Source organism: Amphiura filiformis, chromosome 8 (assembly GCF_039555335.1).
Source record: "Amphiura filiformis chromosome 8, Afil_fr2py, whole genome shotgun sequence".
NCBI classification, from domain to species: Eukaryota; Metazoa; Echinodermata; class Ophiuroidea; order Amphilepidida; family Amphiuridae; genus Amphiura; species Amphiura filiformis.
In genome coordinates, this window is record NC_092635.1 from 60,930,954 (window position 1) to 60,957,743 (window position 26,790).

Genomic DNA, 26,790 nt, shown 5'->3' on the forward strand with positions numbered 1-26,790 from the left:
GTACAATATAGAATGCAGGAATTGTCATATGTCCATAGGGCAGCTATTGTAGATATGCCTTCTTGCTCTAACTGCTCAAAATGCAAATGAATTGGAATAAAATTTCATCTGACGGGAACTTCTATTTATACTTGATTAAGTGTGTACAGATCATTGAGCTTTTATGGGATGTTGTTTCACCAGAATAATCCCAAAATATTACTCCTCTCACATAGTGTAGCTCAGGGGTTGTCTTTTGACAGTACTGCATTTGAATCCTGATTGAAATTTTGGGAAAATGAGGCACTGTTAAGAGAGGTGAAACAGGCAAGAATCCAGATGTATGGTACATGAATACAATGTAGATCCCACATGTACATACTGTATTGTTTGTATTATAAAATGCCCCCCTCTAATAAATGCCCCCTCCCAATTTGAAATTGACAAAATGCAAAAATTTCCATGCCATTTTATCGTAACTGTGACGATCGCTAAATTGGACAGAACCTATTATGGCTCAAACTTCCACCCAGTTCATTGCCTAATTATGGAAGAATTTCACTAAATTCATCAGATTCTTGTTTGCAGTGGCGTAACCAGAGGGGCCGGGGGAAAGCTGCTTCCCCCCTCCCCCCGACACAAAAAACTGGACGAGCAAAAAACAGGGAAGGAAAGGGGGAAAGAGAGAAAAAGAGGGAAGAAAAAAGGGAAGGGAAAAGAGAAAAAACGGAAAGAAAGAAGGTAGAAGAGAAAGGGGGAAACAAGGAAAGGATAAAAAAAAGGAAAAAGTAAAGAAGAGAAAAAAGGAAAGAAGAAGCAATTCTAAATGAAGGTACAAAAATTTTGTCACACAATAAATGGGTTTTTTTCAGAGAAAAATGACCCAAAATCATTTAAATTCTCAAAAACTATAATACAAGGCTTTAAGTGATAAAATTAGAAATTACAGACAATTTTACCCCAGAAATGACCTATAAACATATGTTTTTAATATTTTAACCCTTTTTTCACACTTTTGAGTGTTGACAGTCAAATTGCGGTGAGTTCTTGAACCTTGTCATAATAGCCTCTTCAATTTCAAAAGAGTGTGTTTTCCAAAATCATATCAACTGTTTTCTATACTAAATTCAAACCCTGGTCACTCAGTGTCACTCATATGTCACATTGCAGTCACCAGTCACAAATCCCATCTTTCATACCACACTCATGATCCGTAACATATTCTATCGTGAATTTTGTGAAGTGCCTGTAATAACGAGTATTATTTAAAATTAAACAAAGCATATAAACTTGATGGACCACAAGCTCATTTCAATTTAATTACAATCTAATCCATGAATGCACCTGAGCTCATCAGTAGCCAGCTCGCCGGCCGGCCGACAAACAAATTTGACATGTGAACGCATGACATGGTAAGGTTGGTACAAGTACACAAATCCGATTTGGAACATGATGGCTTAATCAATACGTAATCATGGGTAACACGACACGATATGTCCAAGCATGTCTTGCTCACTAAAAAATGGACAAGGTTGCTCTGCCAGTCAGTGGTTGGAGAGAGTTGAGTCATTTCTAATAATATCTACAGTTGAGTTGAGTCAAATGACTCGAGACACTGTACAATCTCTATGGGAAAAATTTGAAAATACCAGTCATTTTATTTTTGAAAAGTCATGACTCTTTACAAGTCTGATAATTAATATTGTTTTATTATTGAACTACGATTCACTGTAATAAGTAACATTGAAGTAAAAGAAGGATGGAAGTAAGATACAAAAAAAGGATGCAAGGAAGAAAGATGGCAAGGAAGAAAGAAACAATCAAAGAGAGAATGAAAGAAAACTAACTGAAAAAGTAAGTGGGTGTTGACTGTGGAGATACTTTGATCTCATCTGTTTTTCTAGACTCCCGCCCACTAGTACTACCAGTGACTTCTTTATCATCATATACTAATAACACAAGTAGAGTAGAATGGATATAATGTCAACTTTAACAGTGGCGTACTGTGGCCGCTCCTACCCCGGGGGGCTGAAGAAAATTCAATTTTGCCACCCCTTCCTCAACAGCCCGAAAAGGTTGACCCAATTTTTTTATAGGTGCTAGCGCCCTAAAAGCAACACATTTTGATGTATAGTACCATTTTTTATATTTTTTCAAATTTTTTCTGCCCTTTTTACTTTACTAATTTTTTTTGTCGCCCTTCTTTTGCGCGCCTTCTTCTTCCTTCCGCCCCTCGCTTTGGCCGCCCCATGATTTTACCTGGGGGGGCTAGCTCCCCAAAGCCTCCCCAAAAAAAAAATATGCACATGTTTAACATGAAAAATCTACCTTCAAGGTTGTCTGTTTTTTTTCATAAAGAAAACAGAATCTTCTGCACTTGGCTTTTATTCTTTTATTCTTATTAAACATTATGCAAATTATTTCTAAGCACATCCTGTCAGCCAGGTGAACAGATTGATAATTACACTTTCTCAAAAATATCCCTGAGGCTAACTCATCATTCAAACTAAAATCACAAATCTGTCCACACAGATATCATGTGAGTTCTATCAATACCCTTTCATCACCCTGAAAATCAATGATGAATCGTTGCGATTATAATGTGAAAGGTGAAGAGGAGACACACTAGTTTTAACTCAAAGCTTTTCTTGTTTGTAAGTATCCATTCATTCTTGATGGTAAACTTGATTTAGTGTTTTTTTAAAAGCCATTTAAAAAAAATGTTTTTGAAAAGTGAGACTTCACACGCTTCATATGTTTTAAAGTAATATTGAAAACATTGAACTTATGGTGGAATATAAGGATATTTTTTCAAAATCCACAACCAAAAACTGCAAAAAAAATGCTGAAAAAGATCCTAAATAGCGTGTCTGACACCAGCCGGCCGGCCGGCCATAAAATGACCACATTTGCAACGTTGGGTTTCAGCATACTAAGGACATGTGAACTTAGATGGCAGGGAATGCAACTGTTAAATGACACATTTTTACAAAAGAATCCCAGTACAATTGGTGCAATAATTTTTTCTGTACGGCATACAACCAAACAATTGTTTTTGGCCTAATAGAATGTACAGTCACTTTATAAATCTTGTTTTCCCTTCTCTTTCCCTGCTGACATTGGATGCCCAATTTCACACATATCATTGATGGAAACAAGACAGATACAAGCAGTTTTGTTTTTGTGCAAAATAGAAATCCAGATACTTATACTAAGCTGCAGTATCCAGATACATGAGACCTCATTTGGGTTATTCAATTTAAAATCCACACTCCCCCTGTGGAAGAATTTGGGAAATATCTTCTACAGGGGGAATATGAATTTCAAATGGAATGAGCACATTAGGCAGCTCCGTTTAAAACTCATCCTCCCTCTGTGGAAGATTCAAGTTGAATCTTTCTCAGAGGGTGTATGACGTTCAAATGGAGCTGCCCAATGTGATCTTCCACGGGGGAGTGTGGATTTTAAATGGAATAGCCCATTACTGTACAGCGGGATATTTGGGCACTACATTGTATTCATTTTCCATTTCAAGTGTTCGGTACAATTTCTAGTTCTTTTTATTCAGTTTCAAACAGCGTACAAAAGCCTATGGGGCTAAAATATGTTCATGGGATTTTACATTAGCAGCTTTGTAATAACCCATGATGGGTGCAAAATAAATACCCTTGTGAAAATATGGCCCTATAATAGTAGAAGTCACACAGAAAAACACCTGCCTTATTTGATTTTAATCTAGGATATTATTATGGAGGGAACACATGCCTAGTGTCACAACAAACACTTCTGCTCCGCTCTATCTTCGGCAATTACTGTTGAGCGGAAATTTTTGTGACATTTTATTTTCATTCTTTTTCGCAGTTAACCTAACTCTCTCCACGCGTGTCGACTGCAGACGACAAGTTTCAATTTCTTTGTTTAAATTAGAATATATCAGAATTGTAAGTTTTCATGACCATTTTAGAAATCGGCATGAAAAATGCATTAAAATGAGTACAAGCAAGCCTAGTTAACAGAAATGCCAGTCAGTGTTGTCAAAAATCCTGAAATGGCAACAAATTTCCTGAAAAATGTACTTTGCCTATACATTTGTAAAGGATCATCCGAGTAAAATTTCCTGAAATCAGGAAATTTCCTGAAAACTGGCAACACTACCTAGTATTGTTTCAGTGGTTCTTGAAATAGCTGTTGATATTTAAGAAAATATCTCTTAAGTTGGCACTTATTATGTTGAAGCCTATGGTTAGCATGCAGCGCATTAAGGACCTTAAATTTAAAGAGGTTGTGAAAATATTTGAAACCCATCTGGTTTAATGTGTGTGTCTTTGAAGTCAAGAATAAAACAAATTGCACCACTGTTCCGGATGGTAAAATGTGCAGAAATAAATTCTGCTTCCAACACATTTTACAGATTTGTAATACAATCACCCATTTTTGAATAATAGTCAAAGTTAGTTTGTTAGTTAATGGTTAGTTACTTTTTTTTTAGATGTTTATTAAAGGGGAAAAAATAAAAAACACCTACAAACATGAAAATAGGTAATTATTTCAAAATCATCTATAATAGTAAGATACCCAAAGATTGGGAGAACTTGCACTCCATACATCTCATGTGTCACCATGGTGTAATTCTATGAAACATCTTCCTTCCATATTATAATAATGCTAGTACTACTTAAATAAATAATGGATATTTTATTATAGAGCACATTTTAAAGTAGGCCGGTTGCAGCCAAACCTGGCGCAAACCTGGCCACGCTTAGATTGTAACACCCACCAATTAGAAGTTTTTCATTTTTATAACCAAACAACTAGTCACCAATTTTGAAAGCAGGAGGAAACCAGAGATCCTGCAGAAAACCTGCAAGAGCGAGCATGGATTGGGATAAACCAAGTGCACATAAAGTCCCTGGGCACGGCCAGGGTTATACCTGGGACTCAGTGGTGCAAGGCAAGTCAACACTCTCACCTATTGGATTGTCATTTATAGGAAACAAAATAGTATAGTTCTTCATTTTATGGCTGATGGGAATCCCAAGTTTTAAAGCATGAGCATTGCAAAGGTTTTGCATTTTACCATGCAGTATTATTAATCAGCACAGGGCATGGTACATTCAGATCCCAAACTAAGCATGCACTTAAAAATCACAAGTTTTCCCTGCCCATAGGAAGTACACTGTGCATTTCCTTCCATGAGAGCCAGGAAAATATAGCCGAGTACGGGCTCGCCTGGTCTCTAAATCAATAAGAGTACCACACACACTAATGTCCACTTGACTTACTTTCATCTGCCGGTCTAGTTGAATCTGAATCGCATGTAAATAATGTTTGATGATCTTGCGCAGATTGGTTCATGTCATAGTATGTTAGCGGATCTTTCCCCGTCACCCACGTATATCGATTGTACTCCGAGCCTCGAAATAGATTTAACGGATTTCGCCATGTTTTGCATTCTGAAACAGAGAAGATTAAGTGGAGCAAAAAACAAAAACAAATAAATTTACAATAGGAAACTGGATGCTATCACAAGTAAAACTAAGTTTCTTTAAGTTCACCTGGAAAGTTTATCGAAACTTTTATACAACTCCAACAAACGCACATATGATAATCACATTATTGGGTAAATAAGTCATCAACCCATTAGTGGCGGCACCAGGACTTTTTTTTGAGGGGGGCATGGGGGGGGGCAAAGAGAATTTCAGGGGGGTGCGAAATTGGCAAATTTGGCACAAAATTGCCACAAAAAGTGGAAATTTACGTAAATTTTCCCTCAAAAGTGGGGGGGGGGGCCAAACTGGGGGAAAGAAAAATATTTGCCCCTCCGTAGTGCTGCCACTGCAACCCATAGCTGCTTTTAATAAACAATCGTCACTGAATAAGTAAGTACATGGCTTCATTTGGTTGCTGTTAATGGAAACATGTTAAATACAGCTTTGTGAATTCAAAACCTTGAAATTTTTCCACAAACAGTTCCTTTTGGGGGGGGGTGCACTCTGATACTAAGCTGTACATTATGTTCCGTCCCAAAGACCTCATGTGGTGTTGTTCTTGCTTTCTCTCAAACACCCCATATTTTTTCTGGTTTCCCCATTTGAAGACCTCCATACATTGATCTTCTTTTTAGCATCTGCTCCCAAAAGACCAAGATCAAGAGGAAAATGAAAATGTGTGCACTAAATTATATTACACAACACATGACATAATTGAAACAATTCGCTAACACAGATTGACAATCTGATGCCATTGCCAATAGCTTGACCTTTTACCATGCTAAGAATCTTTAATCTAATATTGACAAGAGAAGCATATTATTTAAAACGGCAAGTTGTGATATTTTCCATCAATAATTCACATACTGAGTCTTGTCATTCTATTTCTGATGCAATTCCCAAATTTTCAAATCACACTTTTCGCACCTTAATTAAATGTTATAGTATACCAACAAGTATGATAACACCTCATCATCATGATTCCATATTTTCTCTGCATAAACATGTAAATTCACAGCGATTACATACAATAAAAGGCCTTGCTCAACCTGACAAGATTATAATGATTCTATATATATGACAACAACAAAATTTAATACAATCCTCCATTTACCATTATGTCTAATGGCTTTCGGCTGTTAGTTAAAAATATACCCATAACTACTGTCAATGCCTCGCATGTGCATCTGAAATGGCAATGCAGCCACTCAATGTATGGCTGTGTGTTGCAAAATAACCAAGTAGGAACTGAAAGACACAGGAGAGACAACCCGGCAAGACGTCAATATTTGGTATGATGAATCTTTTTTTTTTTGTATATCTTAAAAGGTACATGTGTCTGTCTGGCTGTATCTCACAGTAGTGCAGCTTGATTTGAAATTCTTTACATGGAAGTATTGGCCAAATTGGTAGTACTATCCATTAACTGCAAAATAAGCTACAAATGTTGCTGAAAAATGGGGATTCCGGGACATTTTGAAGGAAAATGTATTGCTGTAGCCTGTTATTAAGTATCTCATTGTAGTGCAGCTTGATTTGAAATTCTTGACATGGAAGTTTTGGGTAAATTAGTACATGTAGTACCATCCATTGACTGCAAAATAAGCTACAAATGTTGCTGGAAAAATATGCTGCCATTTAAAATTGGCTTATTAATATTTCCAATTAATTAAGCTTTTTTTGCCAGGCCTGGCCATCTTTATAGGTTTAATGCTGATCAAATGAAAATTATTAACAAACCAGAAACCAAACTAGTTGTGGTATCACAGGGTTGTATAGACAAACCAAACTTATGAAATTTAATGCTATACCATTTATCACCCTGATGTGGCAGTGCCGTTTAGTATGGAATTTCATTGGGCGCAGCCTGAAATCGCTAGCATCACACCCCCCCCACACACACACTTAAAAACGTCAGAGAGATACTTTCAATTTATTTGTCTGTGTTGACAGGTACCAGTTCCAGATGTAATGCAATGCAATGAAACAAAACAAATGGACTAAGCATTATTTTGCTAGGGGCGGTGGTTCATGCTCGCGAGCCCCCTCTATTAACTGTGTTACCTTACAATTCGCCAGCGAAGTGTTACATGTAATCTGATAATCACCATGTCAACTGGATCACGCTTTTGAGTTCTGCACCACGATCGAAATGATCGCAAACCAAGTCTATGGCATGTACTACCAATTCCAAAATGTGCGTGATCCAGTTACCAGGGAGTTATGTAACCACTTCGCTGGCAAATGATCAACGTGTCGCCTTATTGTGAACCAAAATGACAAAGGCTGTACATGGTTGATTTGAGGCACCTCTGGAGTAGTCCGACGAGTAGGACCTGTTTTTTTCTTAGTTACCAACTATACTCTAACTCTGATCGCTCAAGAAAGATTAACCACAAAAATACACTAACCGCGCCTCCCGCGGACTTTCGCGATTCGTCTTTCTTGCACCATGTCAGATAGTGATCATATGTGTGAAATGAGTATAGTCTGGGAACTTAGAAAAAAAGGTCCTACTCATCGGACTACTCTGGAGTCTGGAGTATATGACTGACTGACATGTATCAAATTGATATCTGTTGTTTTATAGAGGGAGGGAAAGGGAGTGAGGGAAAGGGAGGAAGGGTGGGAAGGAGGGGGAGGGAAGGAGAGAGGGAGAAAATGAAGGGGAGGGAAGGAAGGAGGGAGGGAAGGAGGGAGGCAGGGACGGAGGTAAGGGAGGGAGGGAGTGAGGGAAGGAGGGTGGGAAGGAAGGAGGGTGGGAAGGAAGGAGGGGAGGGAAGGGAGGTCATGATCCAATGGAACCCACCCCCTTATGTAATGTGAACTGAATAACTTGTTGTAATATATCATTATATTTGTTCAAATCCATATTATGCATGCTTGCTTGCTTGGTGTCATGTCATCTGTCTAGAGCATCTCATATAACATATTGCACACATCATATGATACTCCCTTCCCATCCCTATATAAAAAACCAACAAAAATCCTATAACATATTATGCAGTTGGGTCTACCTGTCAACTCAGTGAAATTTTGATAAACTATGAAAGACTGTTATTCTAGCTGTTGGGAAAATGATTGTTTTCCAAAGCTCCGTCTGCATTTTTGAATACATACATATGATGTATTGATGACTGTGGGGATGTAATGAAATTTGAGGAGATACTCACATTATAATTATGTAAATCGACCATGTTTTACAACATCTACTTTGTGTTATAACAAATAGCGGTAAAGAGGCAACTTTATTCAGTGTTCACCTCGCCGTATTTGGTTCCAAATTCGGCACCCTAAGTTGATTATTGTGTGCCATATCTCCCACAAATGTTCCTTCAGTAAGAGAATGCCTACATTTTTCAGCAGAGGAAACTCTCACAAAATTCTTATATATTTCAAGAGCTCAAATTTTCAAAATTGTGTCATAGAGGCCCTGCATGCTTTGATCGATTGGCTCCAAGCAAAGGATTTGAACCGGTGAAGGACACCGTAATCATGGCACAGTGCAGTCCATTCAATCAAATGTTGTCATCAACCTATTTGATCGTAGTGCATTTGTTATGTGTGTGAGACAAACTGTTGCAGTACTTAGATTGCAATTATGCTTTTGTTGAATGCATTTGAGTAGTCCGTCATATTTACGGGATGATACGTCACTAGTAATGCACAACCTCTATTGCACAAGACTGTCCAGGCATCAATACAAGCAATACAGAGGATTTTCGACAGTAATTATTTTCAGATACACCATGTATTGTATGTACATACTGACCTGGTGGGGATTGTTGGCCAGAATTATTGGCCGCTCCATTGTCAGTTCCTCCTAACCATGGTGATAAGTGATTCAAAGACACCTGCTCGATAAATGATGTGCCATACTTACGGAAATACCACCACTCGAAGATCTGAAAATACATACAAAAACAAATAGCTCATCAATAAGAAATGAGCTGTTTATCAGGTGCATATATGTGATGCGATCAAGCAAAATCAGTCGGAACTCGGAAATAATATATTTTCAGTTTCTTATAGGATAACAAAAAGCATTTACAAAGCTGGATTTTGCAGAAAACCCCAATGAAATTAAACAACCACTTCCAAAGATATGAGCAATTAAAGAGTTTCCAAAACATCAGGAAACAAAAGGAAATATTTCCTTTGTTTGGCTATATCTCAAAATCAATATTTCCAAGTTCCGACTGATTTTGCTTGATCGCATATGTATATTACAATGCATTCATTTACAACGTGTTCAAAAGAATATAGGAAAAATGTTTTGTAAAATATAGTAATAATCAGTGCTGTACGGTGCGACCATTTTAGGCGCATTGGCGACTAGATTTTTTCTGATGCGACCAAACCTTCAATCCATGGCGCCAATGGCGACCAACTGTTGAAGCTTTTAATCGCCAGCAAATGCAAAACATGTACATATGGATGATAATATAGGATAGGTCAAAAGTTTTGATTGTTTTTAAGCACTCAAGATGGCGTCAAAATCAAAAAAAAACTTTGAATTTGATGGAGCTTTTGGGAAACAAGAAGGATGACGATGAAACAATTAAATCAGGGAATCCAACAGTATGAATATCCACTCGTATAATCCAACAGCAGTTGATACTTTTAATGAACCTAGTAGAACCCAGAACTGGAAATGGAAGTAAGCCTAAAAAACTTAAAATTGTTTTTTTACTTGGGAGCAAAATTTGGGCGCCTAAATTGATAAAGTTAGGAGCCATTGGCTCCTCAATCAGTTTTTGCACCGTACAGCACTGGTAATAATAATAATAAAATTCCCTTAATCAAGAATTTACTCAGTTACATAGCATAAAACACTATGCACACTGATACTGCAGGCTATTTTGATTCTTTAATTTATTTATTTTATTTCAACTTTCTTTATACAGGGTAGCTCCTTCAGTGTAAAAGCACTGCTATTCTTGGAGGCCCTGTGACATACATGTACAGGTGTAATTCACTTAAATACATTTATTACACAAATATTACAAGAAAAATATGCAATACCATATTATAAAGAAATTACAAGAATCATGAAAAATATGAAAATCAATGAACAGTGTGGATTGTGAGAGCTCTTGATTTAAATTCACTTAGGCTCAAGGAAATATAATTAGTGCGAGTGTCAACATCAACAGAACTATTCCACAGATTTGCTGCTCTCGCCTGAAACAATCTCTTACCAGAGTTATTGTTAAATTGAGGAACAACAAGTGAATTGGAGGAAGTACCTCTTGTGACATGATCATGAGTGGATTTGGTAAATGAAAATTTGGAACAAAGATAATCAGGAGCTCTGCCAGTAAGGCATTTAAATAACATAATAAGAATATGATTATTCCACCTTTTATCTAGTTTAAGCCACTTGAGAGAAGACATCATTGAATCAATATTAGTTCTGATATCAGCAGAAAGAATAATTCTGGCAAGGTTGTTCAAGAGAATTTGTAACTTACTTGACAGAGTAAGTGAACAGTTGGACCAAACATGACTGCAATAATCAAAATGTGGCATGACAAGAGAATCAGCAAGTTTTTGAGAATATAATTTGGAAGATAATATTTCACATGACGAATAACACCACAACGTTTAGAGACGTTGGAAGCAATTAAATCTATATGATGTGACCAAGTCATGTGACTATCAAAAATAATTCCAAGATATTTGAAGTTGTCAACTCTCTCAATAGTCTCACCCTCATAAATTAAAGAAATATTTTGGTACTTACTAAGATTTTGAGGGGTACCAAAAAGCATCAATTTAGTTTTGCTGATATTCAAAGTGAGGTGGTTCTTTTTAAACCAGCTGGCAATTTTACACATGTTAAAATTGAGACTGTTTTGAAGACATAAAGGATCTGATGAGCTAACAAGCAATGAAGTATCATCAGCATACATTACTGTTTTACATATAACACTATCAGGCAGATCATTTACAAAAATAATAAATAATAAAGGACCTAATATAGACCCTTGTGGAATTCCAATGTTAATTGGTTTTAAATCTGATAAAGAACTGCCTACTTTTACTGACTGCATTCTACTTATGAGATACGATTTGAACCAGTTGAGTTCATTGTCCCTGATGCCAAACTTCTTGAGCTTATTAAGAAGAAGACTGTGATTGACAGTGTCAAAGGCTTTCTTAAGGTCAAGAAATATGGCACCAGTTACCTTTCCTCGTCCATGTTCATAAGAATAAAATCTTCAACATCAATAACTGTTGTTGCAGTAGAATATTGTGAAGCGAAAACCAGATTGAGATGGGTTTAGAAAATTATTTACAGACAAATAAGAATACATTTGATCATGAACTGCACGCTCAATTATTTTAGAAACAATACTTAGCACAGAAATTGGACGATAATTTTCAACATTAGATTTACAACCAGCTTTGTAAATAGGAACAACTTTTGCATTTTTCCAAACAGAAGGAAAATCACCAGTAGCTAAGGAAAGATTACATATATACGCAAGTGATTTACAAACAATAGGAGCAGCAGTTTTGAATAATTTGACATCAATATCATCAAGTCCAGGAGATTTGTTATTTGAGAAATTCCAAATTTGATCAAAAACATAATCAGCAGATATACAATAGAAATTAAATTTACAAGCATCATTCACAGCATTATGATCATAACCCAAATTATTAACTTGAATATTATCTTCATCATGAGAGTTAAATTTACTAGCTAGGTTAGCGCCAATAGTAGTAAAGTAATCATTAAAAACATCTGCAGTATCTTTGTCGTTAGTAGTTACTTTATCATCAACTTTAATGTTAGCTACTGAACTCTTATTTTTACCAGGAATAACCTTCCTAATGGTTTTCCATAATTTCTTAGAATTGTGCAAGTTATTTTCAATCTCTGTGTTGTAGTAATTTTTCTTAAGAGTTTTACGTAAGTTATTGACTTTATTGCTAAGAGTTTTGGCTTTATCCCAATCAAGTGGGTCATTAGTTTTATGAGCTTTATCATAATAGAATTCTTTATCTTTAGTAAGTTTCAGGAAGTCAGTAGTTACCCATTCAGGGAGATACCCTCTAGTCTTCTTTTTCCCTAATGGGGGCATGATTATTACAAACCTCGTTGAACATATCAAACCAGACTGCCCAGGCAGAGTCAACATCTGAGTAACTAGTAACTATATCCCAGTCTTTAGTTTTAAGTGAGTTAATAAAATCAATATCATTGAAATTTTTATATGAGCGAGATTTAATTAATTTAGGAGGGTTTTAATTTTCTTACTTTTACGTACAACGAAAATTAGTGAATGATCACTCAAGCCAAGATGATGTACTCCATGAGCAGTGATCATGTCAGGATGTGTTACAAAAGCAAGATCTAAACAAGATCTTGTTTCAGGAGTAATTCTTGTAGCTTCAGTGATCAATTGAGTAAAGTTTGAGTTTTTAGCCAAGTTTTTAACCTTTTAGAGAAGTTACTTTTAAATAAATCAAGGTTAAAATCACCAACAACTATAACCTCATTATAATTAGCCACAGCATTCTGTAACACAAGATCAATTTTAGTTAAATACTCAGCATTTGAATTAGGCTGTCTATAAACAGTACCAAGCAAAATTGGTTTAGTGCAAGGTAAATTGATTTCAGTGAATAGAACTTCAACATCATTATCAATACTTATATTAACCTCTTCATTGTAATCAATACCTTCTCTTATATAGACAACAATACCACCATGTTCCATACCAACACGGTCTTTTCTATATAAATTGTATCCATCAATAACAATTTCATTATCATCAATGTTAGGTGTTAACCATGTCTCAGTGACACATAAGATATCAATATTATTTGTAAAAAGAAAAATTTGGAGATGATCTGTTTTGTATCTGAGACTCTGAATATTAATGTGACAAATTTTTAAACCTCTATTCAAATGACACTTAAGATCAATAAATTGGCCCTCACTGAAAGGAAGTTCATCTAAACAAATTCTGGTGAAACAAGAATTACAAAGCCAATTTGAGTGGTGATGAATAGAATTTACTTTGTCAATATCAGTACAATCATAATGAAAATCAAGAGAACATTGAGAACAAGAAACTGAGTTGTTTACAAATACCTTCTTAAAACATTCTCCACAGGTGGAGGTTATCTGATAATTTTTGACATTTATACATTCATTTTAGAAACATTACGAGAAGAATTGACACTTGTATATAAAGTAATATCATTAGAATTAGAAACATCTTTATCAGAGTCTTTAGACCCTTCATTATTTTGAGAGCCTATATCTGTATAATGACCATTATCATCATCACATGCAGCAGAACCTTTACAAACAAAATTATTAATAGTACCACCAGAACAATTATGATTAACAACACTTTCAACATAATATATATCAGATTCAGAAGATTTCTGTATAGGCTCACTAAATGCATGTACATGTATATCATCATGATCATAAATTGAACTCTTATCAATATCACAATTAGTGGAGTTATCAAAAATAACATCATCTGACAAGTCATTTCCAACATTAGAAAAATATTCATTAGTATTATGCATGTACAACAAATGGGGCTTTTGATGAACATTTGATTTACAAAAATTACATGTGGTACATGTATTAGTTCCATTCATGTGATTACAAGGAATTGAGTCTTTGTAAAGTTCACTTTGAAAGTTTTAAGGGCTCGGTTACCCACCTTTGCGCAGTATTTTTGTGGGACCTGGGAGCACCATCAGACACACCAAATTGCATTGTGGATACTGCGAAATGTCCTTCCAATATCAAGTAATTTGTGGATATTTTGAAATTTGCGATACAAAATTGACATTTTACAACAAAACAAGAAAGAAAATAACTATGATGATTTGCATGGGAACAAAGTGCACCATCTGCATGGGTGTATTATTTGCTCAAGTGTTTGAAAACCTGCAAACGCAATTTGAAACAAAAAAAATGTTTAAAAAAAATTAATCGCACAGATATTACCCATCTACTATACAGCTAGAGTTGACATTTCTGCTGTGTGTGCGCATGTCGAGTTGGATTTTATATGAGTTGCATGATTTTAAGTACCACTGATAGCAAATGGACAGAGTCTGAAAGAAAAACACTCAAAATTGAATACCTTAGGTAAGTTATCTCTTTCAATTTATACATGTTGTTGAATCAAACGTAAAAGGATAAATTATTAAATGAATCTCTATGACGACAACTTGACTGAGTACAGATTTAATCAAAGCTCTCTCTCTCTCAATATAAATGATTCTCTGAAGATTAAATTAATATTATGCATACACAAAATTGTGATTTGGTCATTATTACAATTTGAAATTCACTATCTAAAGTGAAGTGATCTCCAGAGAGTTCTTTTTAAAATGAAATTTTTTTTCAGCACCTGTGACCAAATCTTATCTGAGCGGGCTAAAGTCGGCAATAATGAAACTGAGATATAGGCAATAAGGGGCTGTGCAATAATTATGAGCCCTGGGGGAGGGTAAAATTTTGGGGCAAGAAATTTTTGGCTAGCCGAAGGGGGGCAAGCAATTTTGGCCAGCCTAGAGGGGGGGGCAAGCGATTTTTGGCACACATTCATGGGCGCCTTTTAAATAAAACGCTCTAAAAAGGCTTAGGAAAACAGTACGGAAACGCTTTAATATGCAAATTTTCCTGCTCGCTGCGCTTGCAACATATATATAGACCATTTAAGGTTTGCAAATTTGGATCCCAAAAATTTGGCATGTGCAAAGGGGGGGGCAAAGATTTTTGGTGGGCCGAGAGGGGGCAAGTGGTTTTTGGCGGGCCGAGGAGGGGGGGGGGCAAGCGATTTTTAGCGGGCCATTAGAAAATTTTACCCTCCCCCAGGGCTCATAATTATTGCACAGCCCCTAGGTGAGTAGTAAAAACAATAAAAAACTTAAGAAAATGGATATAGAAGGTTCATAACTTTGCAACCAAGTATTCAAGAGACATGGGGATTCAACATCGGTCAATGTAGGTACTACTGACTACTAAGCAAAACTCAATTTTCACCCTTTCCAACTTTGGCCTGAGTGGATCAGATTGGGTCGCATCGGATGTTCATTTGTTTTGTTCATTTGTTTTTCTCATTTTGAGTATTGTTTTGTCAATCCATCTTGAGCAAAGGAAAAGGCAACTACCGGTACTTAAATTGCATGGATGTTTGACTAAACAAAGATGTCAGGGGAAAATGTTCACAAATATACAAGAGGTGAGTGACTTTACAATTTGCATACAGCACAACACTTCAGGATATTGTACAAGCAGAAACCCAATTATTGCATGAATATCTGTCAAACACGCTAAGAGAAGAACGTGAGATCTAACACATTTTACTCTTTTACTTCACTGTTTGGTCTGATTGCATTTTGTTGATGCAAATATATGCAACATATTTGCATACATGAAGATGTATAACTGCTTCAAACCTGCTCATAACTTGAGTCCATCACTTTCACTGTTGTGTTACTAAAAGGTTTGGGGAATGCAATTTTGTACGTTTTCGTACATTCAAATTCCATCTTGTAGATTACACATTTACACTTGCGCTTCCTATATTAAAACATTAGTTTTCCAGTAAAACAGTCTGCTATTGCAATAAATGAAAATGGGAGCATTGTGTACATTTTGATGGGCAGACCAGGGCATACACAAATTAAGTGCAGTACAGGGTTTGAAATATGGGCAACTTGTTTTGAAAATATCACCTCAACCAGGGGGTAAATGCAGATGCTGTTCTGAAGATGATTAGCGACTTAGTATTTATAACCCTGGGACGATTTATTTTCAACAAAAAAGTTGCCCCTGATCATGAAGAATTCCATGGCAACTAGCGTTATTTGTAGGTTCAGCAGGGGCAAAATTGCCTTTGGCTCCTGCTTATTTTGAACCCTGATGCTGTAACACCTCAAACATTTACAAGAATCTATTTTCTATGTGGATCTTTCAATGTTTCATTTTGCAATCTTTGCCAACTTTAGTGTAGTGCACACTATTTTAAACAGAATGCTGCATGTACAACAAGCATTAACTTTTAAAACATTAATTTCTGTGCTGTGTCATTTTCTAGTCTTTGTTGAAAAAAATGGAAGGTACTTTATTTTGGTGCCCATGAATTACAATCCAATATGGCAGATTTCCATATGTCGCATTACCCACAAGGCTATGCAAAATCTGAATTCTCCTGGTTTAATTTCTTTGAAATCAACACACTGGGCAACCCTGTATGTTGCGTAGTCATCAATTCCACCCTATATGTCTGCAGTGTTCTGATATTATTGAATTTTCCATGTTAAAACCGGCATCCTTAATGTAAATAACCGACTATGTTATTTTTACGACAAAACTATTCATCATATTATCCGCAGGAAATGTAACATTTATTGATCACTTATCTCAGGAAATGTATGATTATTGATCGATGGATTCAAACATGTACCTCCAATTTCCTCAGTTTCTTGTACTGTGATAATGTACATTCCCCAGTGCTTGGACTAAAATAGCAAGTATTCCGTTTCACGGTAAACATATTTTACAGAGGAAAACATTCCTATTTTTTCCTCAACTACTTTAATCAACATTCATGTTGCAATAAAACTTCATACACCCACCATCAATGCAGATTACATGACCGATTGTAATTTGCAGACGAGTGCATTATTTTGCTGAAAACTTACTTTTAGCTGTCAAATCTAGATGGTGGGGGGGGGGGGTTACCCCATACCTCCTTAGCTACAGCCCTTAGCATGATTTTGTAACAAAGTCAACTATACTTACCAAAATCAGACCTGATATCAAAGATGAAGTTCCTGTAAGTGCCACATAAAACTTGGGGGTAAGTGTATTCAGAAACATGGCCACTGCAAAATGAAAAGAAAAAAGTGAAAAAAAACACTGAATTATAAGAATTGAAATCATCGTAGTATTTTAAACAAAGCTGCAGTACTCCCGTGTATGCAAACATTTTGACTGCTCAGTGCCCAAAGTGGGTTTATAGCTGCCCTATGAACATTTGGCAATTTCCCCACAGTATATTATACTCATCTAACACATGGCAGCTATTTCACTTACCCACTTCTGGCACTGAGCAGACGATTTACAGAGTATACATGATTCCAGCTGAGCTGCGAGCTTGAAAACGAAATGCATAACAACCATTATTTGGACAAGGCAGATTCAACCCTTCTGCTGTTGCTACTAAGTTCTCGGACACAGACGTACATGCCTGGCGTAGTGTCAATGCATGTGCGTACTTTGCAGAAGCTCCGACCTTAGCAACTGGCTGCTTAGTAACAACATGGTGCAGTGTGATTGGTTTAATGAGTCTGTGCATAGCTTACAACATCATACACCTGCGGAATGACTGCTTGTGTGATGCTTGCGTTTCTTTCAAATGCACTTTGCACATGTCTTGTCCGAGAATGTATAGGAACCGTAGAAAAGGTAGGATTTCCAGCTTCCTTTTTAACAATTTACATGCATGTCACTATGGTTCAGGGGTGTAGCCAGTATGCTACAGGGGGTATCCTCACTTCCCTAGATCCCCTTCTCTTTCCTCATTGACCCCCTCTTCTTCACTTTGCCCATTTTTATCCATCTTTAATTCCATTTTCTTTCCCCTTTTTCTCTTTTGATTTACATTTTGTCTTCTTTTCCTTTAAATCCCATTCCCTTTCTCACTTTCCCCCTTCTTCTCTTTTCACCATTTCCTCTTCTTTACTAATTTGTCATTATTTTCTTGCTCTGTGTAGGCAGGCAAAACTGGGAAACCCTGGTTGTTCCACTGATCTGGTCTAGCACTTGTTCAGTGCTTTACCGTGACAGGCCCTCTCTGATATTACAAAAATCCACCAGTCCTAACAGCAAGCACGTTCAAAGGCTGCTTCGCGCACATTCCCCTTCCACTCTTGTTTTTTTACTGTTTTGAGAGTATACAGACTACTTTTTTCAATCCTTTCAGTGTGAAATTTTTTTACTCAAAAAGGGGTTGTCCTCCATTTCACTCTCTCGCTCTTTTTTCCACTCTTTCCACTACATGTACAGTGTACATTTAGAGAGGATGGACACAAGGTTGTAGTCTAAGATTCACTAAAATAATAATAAACAAAACACATGATCCATACAGGCCAGCATGCTTATATTATATAGGCCTTTTAGCCTGGCTTGAGCATTTTGTTTGAGCCTGGTCCCATCAGGAGCCAAGCGTGTCTCCAGATGGAGCGATCGTTTAAACAAACAAACAAACAAACAAACATGATGCTCATTAACAGACCATTCAACATTGCTCACTGTACTGGCCAGACATGATTCCATCATAATTGAATTACCATTAGGCCTACCTCAAACAATATCTTGTTTCAATAGAATAGCACCCACATTCAATATCAATGCCTGGTAAATTGCCTATTATTTAGATCAACCTATTTGTACACACACTGTGGACCACAATGGCCTCATTCCAATGACATAGTTCAATAACCTCAATAAAACAATCATAGTGCAAAATTTGACCTCAAGTTGCAGAGTATGAGTTTTTGTACCCAAATTTTCAAAGGTCATTCAATGAATGTACAAATGTATAGGAGTTAACGAACTGTGCCCTGATAGATGAGCATGTTGTGTATCCTAGTGAAGTCCGACTCTAAAATGCATTCAAATATTCACATATGTTACCACCATGTTATTGAATTTATATGTCAAATCATGTTAGTGTCAACGACCTGGAAGATACTCTTTGCAAACCCACAGTACCTAAAAACATATCACTTTTAGTTTTTCCAGCTTTACCATGGTTTATTAACATTTACAAATTCCAGCATCCTCCTACATAAGAACATACCTGTGAATTTTTGAAGTCCCTAGATGGAAATGATTTACCAAAGGCAACTTAAGGTCAGCTTTAGATCAAAATTTGCATTAAGGGCTCAGATAGCGACGTTTTCAAGTATTTTTTGTGGGCCATGAGAGTACATCAGACATATTGAATTGTGTTTTGAATATGATGAATGTCCTTCTGATTATCACAAATTGTCTGCTTGTCACAAATTGTGAATTGTATCGATATGTCTGATGTGCTCTCAGGACCACAAAAAATACTGTGCAAGCGTTGCTATCCGATTCCTTAATATGTAGTATGTACCCAATACAAAAAAAACCTCCTGAAATTGAAATGCCAAATTAACATCATGAATCATGCTTCAAAACTCAGGGGGAATGACACTTTAGTGATTTTGAATGTAAATGTCCAATTACATTTCTATGAATCCATCTTGATTTAGAAAATAAAAAAACAATCTTAAAATTTGATTGATTTGGGGAATTTCACCAATAGATTTTAAAATAAGTTACTGTCTGACTTTACTTGTAAGTAACTCAGTTACTTATGAAACAGCATCTCTAAACACAATTCAATTTAAATGGTGAATTGAGATTTACGTTACAGGAAACAAGTATCATCTTAGAACCAAGCTTGATCTCTAAACTTTTCAATGAGGTGGGTGGGGTGGGGGCAATGCGTATTTCAGGGGTCAAATGAGGGGGAAGCAAGATTTCTGTGAAGCTTACATACACTATGTAAGCTACCCTGCATACCATGATTTTAACCATTCATAATATTATTGGTAAACATGAGATTTGGCTTTTCTGAACTGGATTTTACCTTTAAATAGATTTTAGAAAACTAACTCTGAAAAGTGGTAGGATGGGGGATCCTCCCAGTGGTGCCAATTGAAGCCATTGGGGGATCATTTTTACACTATTTATAGCATTGCTTTTTAAAAACAAAAAAGTCTCCTCAATCCAGTAATACCAAAATACATGTATCATAGGTCCCAACATTCCCCATATGATGCCGCTACAATTTGGCAAGTCATTTGGTGGTATCGGAAGTACCAGGGTTATAGCTGCAGCGGGCGATAACGGGCGGCAGAGCCCACCTCTCAGTTTTGGACCCCACCACTCAGCTGCAATTTTAGGACTAAGCCCGCCACTCGGAGTCCAAAATTGCACAATTTGGTTGAATTAGTCAAGAATTTAGTCAATTTTGACAACAAATTGCCATACATGCAAAATTTTCATCAAATGCCACCAGCACTAAAAATATCCTAGCTACAACCCTGGCAAGCACTTCATAATATAAAGACCCATTACTGTATCATATCCTCCCTAGTTGTAATTCATAATACTCATTAAACATCATCTTATATTTTGTACAAATGCAACCCTTCAATAATTCCGTTAAGATTAATCATTTCATCACAATATGTATCCCATTCATCTCATTCCTCACTGCTATTATCTATGAGTCATACCAAGCATACACTGATTCTCATCATATTTTACAGACATCCAATGAGTAATTCTGTCGTCAGTGTTGAGTTAATGAATAATTATACTACTGGTACTTTATCCTTCATGCCAGTTAAACCATCCTTCTTTTTATAATCTTGAACAAAGGCATAGAAATTTTTAGGCGCGGGGAAGGGGGTGCTCAGTAAAAATTACCATACATGTACAAGGACGTGTTGCAAACATGGGTAGCATTTTCGGCCTTCTGGTATATCACTGACCCCTTTTTCTGCCCTAATTTTGGTATATGGATGGGTCCTTTTTTCAAAATGTTCTCAATTTTCTTTTAAAAAATAGCCCAATTTTGCCTCACTGTGGCCAAAAGTTTTGAAAATTAAGACAATTTGTGTTAAATTTGGCCAAAAATTTTGCATTTTGGTATATATCGATGGGTCCTAAATTCTTGAATTAGTATATTGATGGGTCGACTTTCAAATTCTCAGCGGCACACCCATCCCATACCCAAACCAAATTGTGTACCCCCGGTCTTTAGGAAGTCAGAAGAACATGTTCATGTAGTTCTTTATGCAATATGTTTGAACATCCATAAACTAACCTTTGAAAGTACTGGGAACAAAAAATCATACTCACAATTAGAGGTCAAAGTCTAAGCTATGATTGTTGAATGGAGGTTTTGTTGGACTATGCCCCAGGGAATGAGACCATCTTGGCTCATCAGTGATAGTACCGATACGTAAATAGCATGACATTTTTTCCACCAGCATTTTTTCATCTTGAACATTTAAGGGCGTTGAAAATCTTCGGAGGTCAGGCCAGGCATTCAGTATCTTCAGGGCAGCAGCAGACGTGCCAGGTTTTAGGGAACTCTTTTAAAGCAATTTAATTTTTAAAAAATTAAAGGGACAAAGTGGATGAATATCAATTAGAAAGCCAAATCTCTGGTAAATATTTTGAAAAACAAAGTAGGAAATACCATTTAGTTCGAACCATGTGTCAGTCATGTAGATTTTCTGTCACAAAAAGTGGAACATTTTATGACAACTCAAACTAAACCCTATTGACTTTTTGGTCACAAAAAGTGGAACATTTTATGACAACTCAAACTAAACCCTATTGACTTTTTGGTCACAAAAAGTGGAACATTTTATGACAACTCAAACTAAACCCTATTGACTTTTTGGTCACAAAAAGTGGAACATTTTATGACAACTCAAACTAAACCCTATTGACTTTTTGGTCACAAAAGTGGAACATTTTATGACAACTCAAACTAAACCCTATTGACTTTTTGGTCACAAAAGTGGAACATTTTATGACAACTCAAACTAAACCCTATTGACTTTTTGGTCACAAAAAGTGGAACATTTTATGACAACTCAAACTAAACCCTATTGACTTTTTGGTCACAAAAGTGGAACATTTTATGACAACTCAAACTAAACCCTATTGACTTTTTGGTCACAAAAAGTGGACCATTTCGGCAACATTTCTTTATATATCTAATTTTAGAATTTTAGAAACATTGCAGATTTTGATGCAAGGCGTTGATTCGGACGCCTCCAACATGGACTATAATTTGGCCAATGTTGTATGTACATGTGGTTACTTACATGTGTGTAAAATGCTCTGTCAGTTTTGATCCAAATCTCGCCAAATTCACATGGGAGATCAAGAAAAAGCAACATTATAACTTCCAATGAACAAACATTATTGTACACTATAGTGATGAGTTCTTTACATTTAAAATCCAGTAAATCTGCCTACATGTCTATTTATATAACAAAACTATGCATTTAAAACTTCCTTGGGACTAGGCCTTGTTCACCTTTTGTACACCTATGCATATCAGATATCCAACATGTGCCAGTCAATAGGCCACATGGGTCTGTCAAGTCAAAACATACCTACTGTTAAACTAAAACCTGATTGAGTAAAATAACGTTGGTCCAAGTCAGTTAATTTCTGTTCTTGAAATTTTAGCCAGAAGAAACACTGATACTTTATACTAATTCTTTACTATAGTTTTGATCAGAAAGCGTTTTTTTAGGATGTGGATTTTGATATGTCTATAATAAAAGTCAGAATGTGATCTACCATGGTAGAGTCAAGTAGCAAATTGGTCATACTGAAAAGGGTCTAAAATGTAGAAATATCAAATTTGCCTGCACAAATACAACATCTCCGACATTGTTCTTATTTTATAAAATGGGCGACTTAATGAAGCATGGTGATAATGGAAGCAGGTTGAATTACATGTATGTACAGTGTAGGTTTCAGCTATTGTAAATATTAAATGGTGTACCTTGCAAGCAATTTAATAACTAAATCATGTGGGGATTTTATTTCCAATTACTAGTAAAAATACTAGTCAATTCAATCAACATTGTAAACATGCTAAGGTGGCCCAATTTTTTTCACATTCTGTTTTCTATCAAAATTACATTGAGGCCTAACATTTAAACAATGTTTCCAAATTTGAGTTGTATCACTCCATGGGTTTTGATATGAGAAGAAAAAATGTTTATATGGGATGCACCATTAGATTCTCCGGGGATTTTTTTCAGTGAAGTTCTTTTTTTTTTTTTTTTTGCAGCAAGGCGGAAATTTCTTTTTTAAATTTCATGCATTTATACACAGTTAGGTGGGGAAGTTTTTTTTTACTGTTGGTGGGGAAAGTTGTTTTTTTTGCTCATGTAGTGTGGGTGAAGTTTTTTTTTCAAAAACTTCCTACCCCCACCTGAGAATCTAATGGTGCATCGCTAACAATGCCCCATACATGTAGGGTAGTCCATACCGGGAGTCCATACTTTTGGTACTTTAACACACTGTCTAAATGAAACATATCTGGGGGTGGATTCAAGTCTATTTATAAACATAATTCATCTGATAATACTGTAACCCTAATGCAGCAACACATACTGGATCAGAATTCTGCAGTCTGGCAATATTATTATTAATCACTGTCCATTGCATCTTGAAATAATTTGAAGTTCATCCAACACGTCACTTCGAATCATCACAAACTCCAGCTGTAGACATGACTAATGTTTTATACCAGCCATGCTCCGAGTCCGATGGCAACAATATTCTCTGACACATGCAGTGATTATCAAAATCATGACATACAGACGATGAACTTCTATTACTATTCGGGAAAGGTGAGTGACAACTGACAAAAAGGCACAGAAAGTCGGATTCAGTAAATCGGTTTTAACACACAGCTGATTAGCGATTATCATATGTCACCCTGCTACGATAATTGCCAAATTCATTTATTGCAATTTTGAGAACAAAGTACAGAATATGGTAATTGACTAATTGGGTAATTATCGTAGTAGGGTGACGATATTAAACATGTATATTTCCATTTTTAACCATGGTCAGAGATGCTTCCATGCTAGCTGCAGACTGTGACTGACTGTCATAACAAAATGGCCATGGTGGTATGGCTCTACCAGTAGAGAGGTTTGGGGTTAGGGTAAGGGTTAGGGTTAGGATTAGGGCTAGGGTTAGGGCTTCCGGCAAATACGGTCATCGTCACTCTCCTACCCATACACTGCGACCTGGGGTGCTGACATTGCCCTTATGAACTCTTACCCTCCTGATATCACTATGGACCACAATAGCCTCATCCCAATGGCATAGTCCAGTAACCTTAATTAAATAATCATAGTGCAATATTTGACCTCAAGTGGCAGAGTATGAGTTTTTGTACCCAAATTTTCAAAGGTCATTCAATTAATGTACAAATGTATTGGGGTTTAAGAACTGTGCCCCTGATAGATGAGCATGTTGTGGATCATAGTGTATAGGTTTAAAACATGGTTAATAATATGACCTCACTTTGCACAACCTAAGTATACTAAATGATGGAGCTAACGCCATGACTCGATATCAACATATCAAATATCTTCTGACCTATATATTTATTTACACAATAACTTTCATATACCTCCATGTTGTTATCTTATCTATCAGCCATCTTATTTTTATCTCACAAACAGCCCTAGTAAACATGCTATACCCTGAGAAACGCTAAAACCAGGTGACCGCTCCATCTGAAAGGGGGGAGTGGTCAATGGGTTTTAGCAGTTCTCTCAGGTTGTTTTTAAAGATTGCCATGGTCAAAAAGCTCGATCAGGAATAGCATTCTGATAAGTGATTACTGGTTCGAGTACAACCATTATAGGCCTATGACAGCGTTCAAGCTTTGACTTGCGTTTGGCGGACAGAATGGTGGAAACTTAAAGTGAAAGATATCCTACTTAAAGGAACATTTTCTAGGGTGAAATTTTGTGTAGAAACTGAATCTGACATAAAAAATGCATAATTATCAACTTGAACATTTCCCCATAGCACTCTACAGGCATATTTCTGTCCGAAGTCCCCAAATTGGAGCAAAAATTGGAGCAAAAAAAATAAGTCCTTCAAAATGGGGATACTCAGGGCTAAACAAAAAACATGTTGCTCTAGAGGGAGGCATTGGTAAGGGCAACATGTCTTTTGTTTAGCCTCAAACCTCCCAATTTTGAAGGACTTATTTTTTTTGCAAAATCTGTGACTTTTTTCACGCCCTCAAAATCCTTAGGGGTGGGGGTAGCATTTTGCAAGTTATTTTATTTTCTGTAGATCTAGCTTACTTGTTTGTTATATCACCATTTAGCTAATGAAATACTGAGCAAATAAACACTTAAAGCATCCTTATAGCTCATACCATTGTGGAGATATGGCTTTTTCAAATTGAAAATGATGCGAATATTGTATATTTTTCTAAATCAATTGTCACCCGAACCCTCAAGTTTCTACCCCTGCTACAAAAAATAAAGAAATATATGGATCCCATTCAATGCTTTTAATATCACAATTGTACCCTTGTTACACAATTAGAATAGAAAATTAGGCACTATTTGATAGTTTTCATGTTCATATACTAACAGGAAATCTGCAAGTCAAAATTTTTGTCACACCAAAATGATTTTTTCTCAAAATCTATAAAAGATAGGGAGTTTTAAGTGCCAAAATCTGAAACTAGATGACATTTTACCCTTGGAAACATATAAACATTCAAGAATTTTGGTTCTTTTCACCCCTAAATACTTTTTTTCACACACGTGTCCGCCAAACGTAAGTCAAATCTTGAACGCTGTCCTATACTGTAGAGCTAGTCATATCAAATACCAGATCCTGTCATTGTCAACTAGTATCCAGTTCAACATCTACCCAAATGCAAATATTTCCAACCAACAGGAATTGGGCACTTTCAGAAATTTTTGACCCTACCCCGAAAAAAAGACAGATTTGGCATATCTGACCTCGTAATTTCGTAAATCATAAGACAAATAAAATAAGAAAAAAACAAAATAAAGGACATAGCCAGCAGTACATTATAGGTATCCTGAAAAGGAGTTCATTATCACAGTCTTAGTGATCGATAGTCAATAACCAATAAGCTATCAATAAATTTAAAAAAATAATGATCACTGACTCTTATGTTCAGAAGTGTAGGGGGTGTAATACATGTATCATGTTGGTGCTCGCAATTGCTAGGGATAAATAAAAGACATGGGAAAATTTGTTTTTCCCATGTTTTCTTTAGGGTAGGTGCCATTAATATCTGGAATAGCCCATTGTCATGGACCATTGAGTGCTTTCAGTACTTCAATATCTGACTACATAATCGGACAATAGCGGAAACGGCAGCCCTTTCTTAAGTGCCTCGTTTACAATAAACTGAATTACTAATGATACTGCTGGTCTGTTAAACATGTTGAATGGAGGATCCTTGAGACTGTTCATTTATTAAGTCTGCTTGCCACTGGACCAAATAATATAAATCCCTGTCAAAAATGAGACAAATTTGTGTTGGAAATGTGATGACAGCAATGACAAACTCAGAACTATGATACTTAAAATTTGATCCATTTTGAAATGTACATATTGTTATCAGCTTTTACATGCAGCGGACATAAGACATTTTTTATGCGTAGCATTATC

The 26,790-nt window shown here is 36.2% G+C and overlaps 1 protein-coding gene across 1 annotated transcript in view; it reads right to left on the minus strand.

The window, feature by feature from the left end:
• The window catches only part of LOC140159331 (suppressor of tumorigenicity 7 protein homolog), an 89,333-nt gene that overhangs the window by 29,181 nt on the left and 33,362 nt on the right, over positions 1-26,790 (minus strand). Inside the window, exons 2-4 of the mRNA XM_072182774.1 lie at positions 17,266-17,348; positions 9,241-9,373; positions 5,262-5,432 (exon numbers count right to left, since the gene is read on the minus strand). Coding sequence (XP_072038875.1) covers positions 5,262-5,432; positions 9,241-9,373; positions 17,266-17,348 — 387 coding nt within the window. The remainder of the gene's footprint in view (positions 1-5,261; positions 5,433-9,240; positions 9,374-17,265; positions 17,349-26,790) is intronic.